Source organism: Rhinolophus hipposideros, assembly GCF_964194185.1.
Source record: "Rhinolophus hipposideros genome assembly, chromosome: 21".
NCBI lineage: Eukaryota > Metazoa > Chordata > Mammalia > Chiroptera > Rhinolophidae > Rhinolophus > Rhinolophus hipposideros.
This window is the reverse complement of record NC_138067.1, coordinates 23,531,221-23,545,321: the sequence shown is the minus strand read 5'-3', so window position 1 is coordinate 23,545,321 and position 14,101 is coordinate 23,531,221. Positions and strand designations below refer to the sequence as shown.

At 36.0% G+C, this 14,101-nt stretch overlaps 1 protein-coding gene across 2 annotated transcripts in view; it reads right to left on the bottom strand.

Moving 5' to 3' along the window:
* CNTNAP4 (contactin associated protein family member 4) overlaps window positions 1-14,101 on the bottom strand; it is a 229,537-nt gene that overhangs the window by 52,759 nt on the left and 162,677 nt on the right. For both annotated transcript variants that reach the window (XM_081031056.1, XM_081031057.1), the window contains 3 exons: window positions 13,665-13,771; window positions 10,997-11,116; window positions 3,047-3,244 (listed from right to left, as the gene is read on the bottom strand). In XM_081031056.1, coding sequence (XP_080887182.1) covers window positions 3,047-3,244; window positions 10,997-11,116; window positions 13,665-13,771 — 425 coding nt within the window. The remainder of the gene's footprint in view (window positions 1-3,046; window positions 3,245-10,996; window positions 11,117-13,664; window positions 13,772-14,101) is intronic.

Sequence of the window (14,101 nt, the reverse complement as noted above, 5' to 3'; positions counted from 1 at the left end):
TGTGACATCAAATCAGTCAGCTTGATCATTTTTCTGTTGACTTTCAAAACTTGTAAGTTTTATTATCAGCCCCACTAAAAATCTAGGGCTTTTACTAATTTTTCTCTTATTTCTAAACACCAATGCTCATTATAACTTACTATTAGATAGGACCTCTCCTAATGCTGGCAAGCTCTCTCTCAGTGTTACTATACATACCAGATCAGCCATGCCAAGAAAAGGAGTTATCAAAAGTTTGTGTTATGCATAAAGACCATATCAAGAATCTTCATTTTTAAAAATTGCACGATTAATTCATCAACAGAAGGTGAAACCTATTTGAAATATATACTAGATACAGTGCCATATACTGCTTAAAATATTATGTACTCATAGATTAAAGAGAAAATAAATCATTATTCCTACAGAAGGAGTAAGATTTTTACCTCTAAGTGTCATATCTTCCCTATAAAATAGAAACCACTGAATGTTTTAGTGGTACCAAATACCTTTGGTTCCACCCAAGACTTTTTAAAATGTCCTAAAGAATTTAAATAAATAGGAAAAAGAACTAAGAAAATGATGAGAAGTTTTTATATGTTAAAAATTAAAATTAAAGAATACCATGATCATGGTAGAACATTCCATTTCCCGTAGTGAAAATCCCCAATAACTTAAGTATTTACATGGACCATCCTTCTAAGGTGCTGCGACAGCACAGGTCTACAGCTGCTTAACACATATTTCCACACGCCTTCTATGTAATCCATCCACAATGAGGCCACCATCATGACTTGAAACTGCTATACTTAAGATCTGAAACTGCAAAGTTAACCTGTCTGACACCACCTTCCTCTTGTTCCCTACATATTTATTAATTTAACCTCAAAATCCAAATTGCTCTATTTTTAGTTATTCCACCTCAAATCTACTCAATATGAATTCTAGGGTCATGGACCTGAAAAAAAATCTATGTATTGAACAATTACTATCATTTCCTGTTCCTCAGACTTCTAGAGTTTTACTCTTTCTTTACTAGAGGCTCTCAAGTCTTGCTGAAACACTTGGGAGCTTAAAAAAACAAACAAACAAAAAAATGCATGAGTACCACTGGCCATGAAGGTGGGTTTTCCTTCAACTGCACGATGTCCCCTTTACTTTGTGTCATTCTTGCTCACTAACCCCTTGGGGATTCTGTTTTCTGGTTCTTCTGGAATTTGACTCATTTGTGACTTGGACGATTGTCTTTTCCTTTTGTCTTTCTTTCTTAGTTAAGCCATTCAGTTCATTTTGTTTCATAGCATTCGTGTACCCTTCTGTAAGTATTGTCCTCCTTGTCTTAGTATGTACTTCCCTATTTGTTTATCTATTTTTTAGATTCCAAGATCGACTTTTAGCAACAAGGAACAATCAGCTGAATACTAAACTGGTATGTGAGCTATAACCACAATGCACTGGGGAGGTGAGGACGCAAAGAGCTCACTTCACCCACTTTGCATACGTTGTGCCGCCAGCCACCCCTCTGAGGCTGGGATTGTCAGCCGCATTTCAGAGAAGAGGAAACAAAGGCTGAGAAAGACATCTCCATCCAGGTTCTCTACCTAATCAATGAAAGGCCTGGAACTTGAACTTAGATCTCTCCCCACGTCTAAATCCAGTCTTCCTTGTACTACAGCTACACATCTGATGGTGAGTCACAGATTCACAGATGGGATTGAGGTTTCAGGGGGATAAGATTTGAGCAGGCAGAGACCAGCAAGATGGGGTAAAAGGCTAAATAAGAACATTCTAAAAAAGGGGGGAAGAAGAAGGAGAAAGAAGAGGAGGAGGGGTTGGAACTCAGGTATGGAGGAGAAAATCTGGTTGTATTAACTGGGTGGAGAGTAAATAGGAGAGATGTTTAATTGGAAACCAAAGGTTCCAAAGTCATACCAAGAGTTCAGAAGTTTTCAGCATGATCCATATGACACATGATATTCACAGAGGAAACATTTCTTTTAAAGTTCTGGTCATTCTCTCTGGAACTCCAACCTCTCTTACGACAACAAACCGGAACGAGCATTAACAAAGTGGCTTTATTGTACAGAGGTCTCAGAATCTTCTCTAACATCTAAAGAAAAATACACCTGCTAGACTTCTCTGCTAGAAAACAGTATGTTGGGGAGTGGCATGAAGGTTGCATAAGCAGGTGGCTCCAGAATACGCAGTTCTGGTGTCCAGACAGAAAAGTGTGGACTGGACAGACAGGAGATGGGAAGGCCCTGGAGAGTCTTCAATAGAAAAATGTCGTGATGGAAGCAGTGTTTCTTAAAGACAAATTTTTTTCATAAAGATTTTGGATTACATATTGGACGGTTAGAAGATATGGAAAGATGCAAGCTGGGGGCCAGTTGAAAGTTCTTGTAGTAACTGTAAGAGTTAGGTCCTTAAGGCCTATGCTAGGGCAGGACTGGTGGGATCTGAGACAGTCTCACAGAATGAGATGTTCTAATGGAAGAAAACACAAAACCAAAAACAGAATTTAGGAGCTGACTGGTTATTAAAAGCAGACTAAAAGAAAGAGTTAAGATGGCTTTCCAATCCCTCCTGTAGCTCCTGAATAAACTGGGTTTCCAGCAACCTACTCTTATTTTCAATTATACCCCCAGGCTCACTGTCAACAATCCATGAAAAAGAGTCACTTTCAGAAAATGAAGTCATATTTTTGTTAGCTCCTTCCATGATAAAACCAACTGGATGTGTTACTTGCCCTTTATAAGGGACAAACACTGTGAATTCATCGAGGATCAGAATGAAGCCCTTTTCTGTACAGTTATCAGGTTAAGGCTAGGAAGAGACACCAAAGGCAATCAGGGCTTTGAACAAGGCTCATTGCAAATTGACCTGGTTCTTTTCTTTGGGCTGCAGCATCTCTGTGACTTCCAGACTGCAACAAGTCTGCTGACTATACAGGGAGCACACACCCTTGCAGTTATATGCCACCAGCTCGGGAGATGTCAAGTCCTCAGGAACTAGTTAATTGCACTGTGCAATACGGGGGGGTGGACACGTGCCTCGGGTTACTTACCTTGCTTATTTACAAGCCGTGACTTCTTGCAGTAGTAGGTCAGCTCCTGTTCGCAGTGCTCCGCACGGTGAATTGTGGCCTGGAGTTGCTCCAAGCTGGCCACATACTCGAAAAACCCAGCATATGGGTTCTCTGGATTAGTGTTTCTCACTCTTGTTAAGTCAGAGCCATTGTGCTGTATGATGGTCCATGCAGTTTCTTGGATGCAGAAATGGGGGAAGAAAGAGAGGAGACCATCACTAGTCTGCAAAAGTTAAAATAAATAAAGAAAATCAAAATCACCTTTTATCTGAGTCAAATGTTTCTAGTCATCAAATCTCTCTGAGAGGTAGAATCAACACAAATGGACTCTTAAAATTTTTGAATTATAGTGAAGTGATTCTGTTCTCTGATGTTTATGCAGTTGTCTTGCTTTGCAGTGATATTATTTTACTTTTTCATATAATTTAGCCAAATAATATTTATGGGGAAAAACATTAGGGAAACTGATTATTAAATTTTTGAGGTGTATTTCATTTCATCAAATCTGATATTCACCCTTTTAAAGGTCCATCGTTATTTTATTTTCCTCAAAGAAAGAAAGAAAAAAAAATGCTAACTATTATCGTTGTGAAACATTGTGAATTGTTGATACACCCTGAATTCAGAAATGTTACAATGTATAAAAATAAAAGCGCATCTTAAAATTTATATAATATTTTAAATTATGTAATGTAAGCAATGACTTTTCTAGTCTTAAAAGTCATTCATGTTACCCGCAAAAAGAAAGTCAAATTTTTGCGGCCTATATTTACGTCTTTTCAGACATTTAATTATGAGTATACTTCTATTTCTGTTTAAACCACATTTGAAATATTCATTTTGGTATCATGTGATCTGCATAGTCATGCAATGCAACCGGAAGTTGCTCTTTTGAACTGGACACATCTGATTCAGCATTGGCAACTCCGCTAACACACAAAAAAATAAAATAACTTTGAGTATTTACTAGAGTGATCACTATTGGCACCTGAATGTGTGCAAACATGTCCATCATGCTGATTGCCAAAAGTCCTTAGATGAAATTAAAAAATCCTACAATGCTTATAACAGAAGCTGGGCAGAATGTATGTATCCTTTAACTTTTCCAGCAAGACTTCGTATTATATTTAGTGTGATATATTCAGGCACAAAAACAGATGAATCAAAAGCCCTCTGATTTAATAGGTAAGAAACAGGTTGGAAGTTGTCAAAATTCTGGTATATATGTGCTGTTAAGTCACATAACTCTCTGTACTACAGAAGAATATTCCAAATTGGAGGAAAATAGTAGCTAGAATCTACTCCACCCCTCTTTTTAGCTAATACATTCACATGGTTCAACAATCAAACCAAGAGAAGGAGGAGGTGTACTTTGAGAAATTTCACTCCCAGCCCTCTTCTAGACCCTGGAAGTGTGAACAGAGAGGCATACATGAGATAGCATACCAATTTGACAGCCTTATTGCTTTCTACGTGTTGATTATTATTTTTCTCTGAAACAATAGCTGTTACTTTTATTTCTGCCTTGCATTTCAGCTCACTAAAGAGCTTTATCAGTAAAATACTTTCCTTGAAGAGGATGTGATCTATAAGCGAATGAAATTAAATGCAGCTGGCCACACAGCAGTATGGTGTAGACACCTTCAGGAGATCTGAGTGACAGATCTGACATGGATCTGTGTGCCCTTCATAAAGTCAGGGGAAATCGGAGCTTCCGTTTCAAAATGCAAAAAAATAAAGTGGCAGAATGTAGTAAGCAATAGAGTAGGTTTGAAGTTCTATAATTTTAGCCAACTCAACCTGGGCTGTTAGAAGTGGAAGATTATTAACGAGGCAAATCTGTTAGCCTACCCTCTACTGGGTTCTGCTTTCGTCGTTCAGTAAAACGATTCATCTTTTCTGGTAAATCAATGGCACATATGAAGCAGCCCAACTCTGGCTGAGCAGCTGCCAAAAGAACGGGACAATAAACCTGCTTGAAAGCTTTGTCTCTCTGGCTTTTGGGTCACACGGAAGGGTACTTCCCTATAGTTTAGTACTCACTGCTTCACAATTAACACATGATTCTAAAGGTCCTTTGAGTTGTTGCAGGAGGTTCAAGGCCATCATTGTGCAGGACAACCGTTAACGGGCAGCTCATATAAATGTTTCCTTTGGAAACTCTAAAATTTTAACATTATGATCGTTTCTGTAAGTGATTTTATTTTTCTAATAAAAGTGGTGCAATGCAGGAAGTTAAACAGATGCCGCACTTATTAGACAATCAAGATTTCCAGGGCAAAGCAGAGACAATGAAATCATCAGCATCAGATTCCAAGCAATGGCAATGAGTGTGCAGCAGCCATGTTCCACAGCTGATGTACTTTAGTAACAGGGGAATCACTCAAAACTAGTAACTTACAGCCTCTTTACTGTTCTTTCAGACACAAGGGTATTATCTAGTATTTCTACAAATACCTACTTAGAAATTACAACTATAAAAGATACAGACTTCATCACAATTTGCAGTTCAGTATTTTGTGACTGATTTTATTGGTCTTTCCCACTCATCTGTAAGGTCTATGAGAAGAATGATAGTTTCCAATTTGCTAACTATAGTACTTCCAGCACACCGCACAGGGGCTTGGCAAAATACGCAGGAGAAGACATTAGTTAAAGAAATGATGGAATGAACAGATGAATGAATAAAAACCATGCATTGCCCAGGCTAGGACATAACCTTCCAGATTATCTGATTCTGATTCTATCGTGTTTCTGAGACCTTCATTGTCTTTTAGCTGTTTTATAACTCTAAATTGTATGTAACTGATAGAATTGCAAAATGCTGTTAAGTCTGAAATTGTGAAGGGTATGAGATGTTATCCTTCTTGCAAATCAAATTATCTTGCCTCATATACAAATTCTATCTATCTATCTATCTATCTATCTATCTATCTATCTATCTATCTATCTATCTATCATCTACCTGCCTACTTATATCTATATTTACCTACCTATGTAGGGATATAGATATAGATATATACTACTAAGACATAGGAGCTCTCTGGGTCAGAGACCATTTGCCCACAGAGAATCTTAGACTCATCTACTCTCCACACCCCAGTTTTCCATGGGCTCATACAGTGAATGTTAGATGCACTTGTACATGCTAGAGCTGCATCCCAAAATTACAAGATGTGGCACTTAAAGAGGATGGCTGGCATACCTTTCCCCCATCTCCACAGAGTGAGAGAGGAGAGCAGGCGTAAATCCTGAGGTTTTTATCACTCTTGGAATGTAAGCAAATGCTTCTGGGGGAGATAAGCCTTTAAATCTCTCCAGAGAAATTTACTATTTCTAACTTCCAAGACATATTAACATTTAATTATCCTTTAACACAGGCTTCTAGATTTTTCTCTCTTGAAAAGCAAGTTTCCTTACAACACATAATTCTTGTCTACAAACAAGGAAATTTCTACCTGGTAAAGAGAGGTTTGATTGACTTCCTTCCTCCACTATGAAAGAAGTTAGTTTTGCTTCCATTTGCATATTCATTTCAATATTCCTGATAATAATGTGTCTGTTTTTTGGATTCTCCTTTGAACTGGTTGTAACAGCTTACCAGTTTTCTCATTAGTAGTATGTGTTAAATAAAATCTTTAAAATGTGTTTTTTAGCTTATAGTTTTATATCTGTGCGAGAGCCATGATTTTATTTTTATTTTTATTTTTGAAAATTATCCTTTACCAAATGCAAAGAGACGCAGGGAAATGGGTAAGAAGAGAGATCTGAAATAGGCATAAAAATCTATCAAATTTAATAAATACACTAAGAAAGAAAGAAAGAGAGAGAGAGAGAGAGAGAGAGAGAGAGAGAGAGAGAGAGAGAGAGGAAGAAAGAAAGAGAGAGAGAGAGAGAGAGAGAGAGAGAAAGAGAGAGAGAGAGAGAGAGAGAGAGAGAGAGAGAGAAAGGAAAGAAAGAAAGAAAGAAAGAAAGAAAGAAAGAAAGAAAGAAAGAAAGAAAGAAAGAAAGAAAGAAAGAAAGAAAGAAAGAAAGAAAGAAAGAAAGAAAAACACTTTGGATCTACTGGTGTCTCTCCCTGAGGAAATTTCCAATAATGTAAACTGTATGTAAAGGAACTGAATAATTAAGAACTTGATTTATCTTAGGCTGACTGCTATTTTTTAGTGTGATAACAGTGTAGAGAAAAAAAACATGCTGCTTAAGCAACACAGTTGCAGAGCTTGTGTTCCTTCATACTTAATAACCCAGGGTGATAGATGTGACAAAGACCATAAGAGCAGAAGAGCAGGTAGGAAATGTTGTGTCAAGAAAAGCTGGAGAGATGAAAAAAAAGAACATTCTGGAGCAAAACGCGTAAGCAAGTCTGCATTTGGATAATGATAGTTATTAACTCTCATAGCTATTAAGAAGGCCTTTAGGATTGAAATCCCTGAAGCAAAAATAATTTTATTACAAGTCCTATACTCTCCAGCTTTCTCACTGAAGCCCCTTCTCAGGAGCCTCTATCTCAGAATCATAAGGGAAGCCTGTCAATGAGTAGAGACCTAGTCCTGGTCTCTAAACTTAGTGAGTCAGTAAAACTAAACCCTGGAGTTTTGGTAGCAGTGCAGGGACAAAGAGTGATTTTAAGCCACCAAATTATTTTCACAGAAGTTTGAAAGCCACTGCTATAGTGCTCATCATTTTCTCCCCACTGAAACAATCATCTTTATGCAAGGTTTGATCATGAGAAACTTCTTGAATATAAAACTATTTCATTATAGAAAAAGCAATGGATTTAGTGTAGGAGAAAAAAAGTCCCATACATTACAATAGGGACAGACCTTAGATTCATATTATCATGACTAATTATTCTTAAATTATTGTTAGAATACGCTGGAAAAAAATTTTCAGTCTTTAACAGTGTTTAGGAAAATATCCATTCAAAAGAGATTTTCTTTGTATCTTTTAGCTTGGAATGCCTGAAGGTATTCAAATACATGTGAGAATACAAGGAGAAGTCAGCGACTGGAAGAGGACCCTCACCCAACAACGCCGTCACCGTGACCTTGGACTTTCCAGTCTCCAAAACTATGAGAAATAGAACAGATTTCTATTGTTTATAAGCCACCCAGTCTGGTATTGTGTTACAGCATCCAAAATGGATCACGACAGGCAGTGTCCTCAATGGCTGTGAGAGCAAAGAGAAGCCATCGGTTGTGTGATACGAAAAATCTCTAAAGACACAATCTGTAATAATTTCCCCCCAAATCTATTTCCAGGTTTGACTTCCACCCGCAGTGCTTAGATTTACACTTTAAGACAAAAGGAACTGTTGATCCCGTACTCAACCATCTTCTCAGCATCTCATTTGAATGTGTAACAGGCACCTCCAACTCAAAATGTGTAAAACTGAGCTCCTGATCTTTTCCCTCAAACCTTTTCTGACCACATCTCAAACAACAGCAACTCAACCACTCCCGTTGCCCAAGACAAAATGTGTTATTTTGGGCTCCTTTTGTTTTCTTACACCACACATGTATTCAAGGAGAAAATCGAACCTCCTTCCCCCGTCTGCACTGCTATTATCCCGTGCAAGCCACCGTCCTCAGCTTTTGCCTGGATTCCTGCATTTCTTGAACTGGTCGCCAAACAAGTTTTCTAACTCCATAGATGATAGGTAGGTAGGTAGGCAGGTAGATAGATAGATAGATAGATGATAGATAGATAGATAGGTAGATAGATAGATAGATAGATAGATAGATAGATAGATAGATAGATATTGAGATAGATATTGAGATATACAGATATAAATAGATATTCATATACATATATATATATTATACTGTATATGTGTACATGTGTGTATATCCATAGTATATATGTGGTCTCCCAACTTCTTTCCACCCCTGCTCCTAGATAGGCATTTCCCAACACAAGAGCAATTGTGATCCTACGAAAGGAAGTCAGATTGCATCCACCATTGCTCAAAACTCTCCAGTGTCTTACCTTATTCAGACTAACACCAGAGAACTTACAACCTTGTTGTAAAGATCCCATGACTCTATCCTCCTGCCCCCACTCTACTTGACTCTCTCCTACTCTCCTATTACTCCTTGATTAATTGCCATACTCCAGCAACACTGGATTTGTTGCTGGTTTCTGAACCCATTTGGTAAGATCACCTTTTGGGACTTAGCACCTTTGCCTGGAAGGCTCTTGCCCCAGATATTCACTGCCTGATTTCAAGTTGAGAATCCACCTCTGCAACACCTTCAATTTAATATTTCCTTCTTCTGTTTGTTTTGTTCCACAAAACTTTGATTTCATGACACAGCACTGTCCAATGTAAATCTTTTGCAATGATGGAATAGGTGGCTATTGAGCAATTAAAATGTGGACAGTGAGACTAAGGAGCTGACATTTAATCTTATTTTTATGAATTAATTTAATTTTAAATTTCTAATATTTATTTCAATTCATTTATTTTTTATTAATTAATTTTAATTAAATTTGAATCTAAATAGGTACTTTTTTGCCAATGTCTACTATATTGGACAACACACTTCATCTAGAATCCACTGAGTTTGATGATGAAAGATCAAGCTTCCTTTTTACAATATTTATATACAATTTCCCCCAGGACTACTGGTTGCAAAGGAATCTTGATCTCTTCTATTATATTTCGTTTCTTTGGTCTGCTTGTTTATCCTTGTGCCAATCACACGCTGTTTTACTTAGCCTTTCAGTATGATGCCTTTATACCTGGTGGAGTTGAGTCCTTATTTTTCAAAATTAATTTGGTTCTTTTCGTCCCTTCAAATTTGCTGACAAATTTTAGAAACTGCTTGCTTGTTTTCACCTAAGCAATTACAACAACCAGCAAACAAACACCCTGCTGGAATTTTAATTGAGGTTTGTACTGAGTCCATGTCTACTTGGGAAAAATTGATATTTGTACCACACTGAGTTTTCTAATCAATGAAAATTTTACATTTCTCCATTTATTTAGGATTTTAGTTTATCTCAGAACCATTTTATACTTATCTATAAAGAAGCTTTGCACATCTTTAATTAGATTTATTATCATATATTTTAGATTTTTTATGCTATTAAAAACAAAATCTAAAATTTCATTTTCTAATTGCTTACTGCTGATATACAGAAATAAATTAATTTTTATATTAATTGACATCCAGTAACCATTCTGAATATCTCTAGATTGTTTAGAATATTCTCAATACATAGCTGGTCATCTGCAAATATTGTAGACTCTCAGTTCTTCCTTTCTGGTACCTATATCTTTCACTCCTCTTGTTTTATTGCACTGGCTAGGAACTCCAATACAATGGAGAAGAGAGTGGTAATAGAAGGCATCCTTGTGTTAATGCTGGTAACAGGGGTAAAGTTTTCAATATTTCACCATAAACTGTGTTATATGCTATAGGGTTTTTTGTGGGTACTCTTCAACAAATTAAGGACAGTTCCTTCGATTTGTAATTGATTGATTTTTCATTTTCTTTTTTATCATGAATGGATGTTGAATTTAATGAAACATATTTTCCATGACTATTAGTTCCTATTTAAATACATGTAAGTAAAGAATTCAAGAATAAACTTCATGTTTACCAAAATTTAAAAAGTAAATATTTTTCAAAGCTTTCACATGCATCAGTCTTCATGGAGAATAAAGTCTATCCTTTTTGTTTTGGGACTTCATAAAATACATTTATTACTAGATGTTCTATAAACATACCACATGCATGGAAAATGACATTTTAAATCATTGTCATTAAACTATTTTTTAAAGATTTACGTTAGTTTTACTGAACAATACACATTTTAATCAAATTGCAAATTAGGTCCACTTTCTACTTGCTTCATTTCAATTTTGTGTTTAAAGCATTCATGCAAATTTCACCATTAAATGAAAGTTGATTAACTCACCAGTCATATTGCAATATAGAAGAAATGATTCTAAGGGACCACTTCCATCTGAGTCTATATAGTAAAACCCTGAAGTATTTCCTTTATGCTTATAGGCTTCACATGACTGCTCATAGATAGCTGGGAAAGAATAAAAACAAAAAAATGGATTATCGTAAATGGAATAGCATAAAATTAATCTCTTAAATTTTAATTTGGACACAAAATATTCCAAGTTTTAAAATTTAATATGTACATTACAGACCAGAAGGAAAGGTAAAACATACTTTAAAACAAAACTCATTTTCTTTTTGAAAATTCATATGGATGAAAATAGGTTAGATAGAAAAAAAAAAGGAGAATGAGGTTGTATTTTATGGTATTTTTTTTTCACTAAAGGAATATGAGATTATTCAGTCAAAATAAAAATTTATTTTTACATTAGATAGAACAACATAAGAGAAGGTAGGTATTTTAAATGTTAAGACATTTCTAAGTATAATTTTGGAAACCCATCCAAATGGACCTTTCAATATTAATTTTGAGATTCCTAATTCTGTATCACCTTGTAATAACCTAACATCTGAAGTACAATAATGTAATCTCCTTAAATAATCTGCTGTTACCCAATGATTATGCAACAGAAAACTTTTAAATAATGTTGTAACTATTTTCCTTTCTCATATAAAATTATCTACAGATAAAAACCTTTTGATTTAAAACAAATACGGTTTACAAATCTCCTCATCAATAATGTAAAAAGTAATTTACAAAAGAAGCTTTCCTTAATGCTCTTTAATGAGAATTCAAGATAATTAAAATTCAAAGCAGAAAAAATATTTATATGAAATTTGTCCCCAACTGATCTCAATGTGTTTTGGTCTATAATTGGATGTTTTTTAATTATATGATTATGTATTTCCCAGGTACAAGGTTTGATATTAACACATGTATATGATGCATAATCTCACTGAATACTTGGCCAAGTGTACTGAAAATTTCCATCAACCTCTGTATTCTGTGAAATGAGAAATAAATCGTCCCCTGAATGTCCTTCCCTAATGCATTCTAAATTTTTGAAAATTATGTTTTAATATAAAATAATATAACTAATTGGCTCAGTGTTACAAAAATGTCATATAATCATACCAAATTACTTCTCCGCCCCTCTATAATTTGATGGTTTTATTTTTTCCTATATATATTATATAGAAGGAAATATAGGTATGGATCGCTTTCCAGTCACATTTGTACTTTTTGCAGTGAAGCAGGCATGTAAAAATGGTTAATTCATACACATCTATATGCACACACCTGTGTTCATAAACTCCTTGAAAGGTGTTTGCAGGATATACACATAATTTTGCACTGAGAGTGGCTATTAGAAAGGTCACATGATCAGACAGGGTAATTGGGAGTACTTTTGCTCCATGTGTATTGCTTGACATTTTATAACTTGATTGTTTAATATATTATTTTCTAATAAAACTTTTTTAAAAATCTTATTTATTTTTTATTAGTTTCAGGTATACAAAGCAACATAATAGTTTTTAAAAGACCTTTCCCTGCCCCTCCCTCTACTCATGCTAAAGATAGGGAAGGCTTCACTATAACTAGGTTTATCATCTTGGTGCCATTCCTAAGAATGGTTATCAGTAAAAACAAACAAACTAACAAACAAAGAAAACCTTCAGTTTCATTTAGACTACCTGCTCAAGAACCTAATAAGTTTACTCAATGATTGGGTCAAACTGTGGGCCACATATGAAAATATTTATTTATCTTCCAATTTTTTTTTCCCTCAGAGCTGTTTGGGTTTATATTTAGATTCAGTTATTAATAACAATTAAAGACAATAATTAGTCAAGTAAAATACATTCAATTAGCTTCCTGCTTTGAGTTAGTTACTACAATGGGAATGATGGAGGACACAGAAAATGAAAATACACCATCCCTTCACTAGCTGGGTGACCTGGGTCAAGTGGCCTCTGGTTACACTGAGGTGTGACTTCAGGAACAGCAAACATTCTCCGTGATCTTATGAGGCAATATGTAAGTTGATGCCCCTTATGACTCTGGCTGCAGCCCTGAATAGGACTTCTGAGAGGCCCCTTGGGGAGCCCCCAGGACTGGGAGCCAAGGATTTCAATCTCTTTTCTGGCAGGAGTACAAGGCAGCATACAGTAAAGAGACTGAGAAGGGTGAGGCTGATGACTGTAACTAACGCGCTTGGGTCTCCCCAGCACAGGTACCAAACAACTGGACAACAAAATGGTGTGAGTCTTACAACACAGACAAACATTTCACCGGAAAAAAAAAAAAAAAAAAAGCATGATTTATAATAGAGGAAAAGTGCATTGGTTGTAATCCCAGGCTCTGGGGCATAATTGCAAGTGTTCACATCCTCGCTGTGGCTCAATTATTTACAAAGCCTTAGGCAAGGTGATTCATCTCTCCCTGTTAACTCATGAGAAAATTAGGGATAATAATAGTACCCACCAACTAGGGTGGTGATGAGGATTAAATGACTTGGGTCAACTAGAAAGCAACTGGATGCTAAAATTCAGGGGTGTACATTCCAATACATGGTTGCACATACAAGGACATATATAGACACAGGGCAATGAAGCGGGAAATGGAACAAGGAAATCAGAAGAGAGGCGAGAGCAAGCAGGTGTGCTCAGCTTACGGTTGTGGCAAGTAGCTCCATTGTAACCAGTGTGAGCACAGTTGCAGTGAAAGGTATTCCAGGACTGGGAACATTCACCTCCGTGTTCACAGTAGTTGGGCAAACACCTGCATGAAGGTGCAGACACAATCACTATTTTTTACTTTGAGAGGTATCGTAAAATATCGATCATTTGTACATGGACAAGTGAAAGAAGAATGTCAACAGTAACATAAAGAGTACATTTAACATGACTAATGATCATCCAGTCTGTTGTTAAGGTACTTTAATCACAGAACTAAACATTAGATCGATAAATTCACCAGATTTCAACCAATTCTCAGGTAGTCGTGGTTGCTTAATTTTCACCATCTTACTCTATTAGAGCCCCTTCTTTTGCCTAAGTGACATGATGCTAACTCAATACGTTGCCAAAAACATCAATAGCTTACACAAAA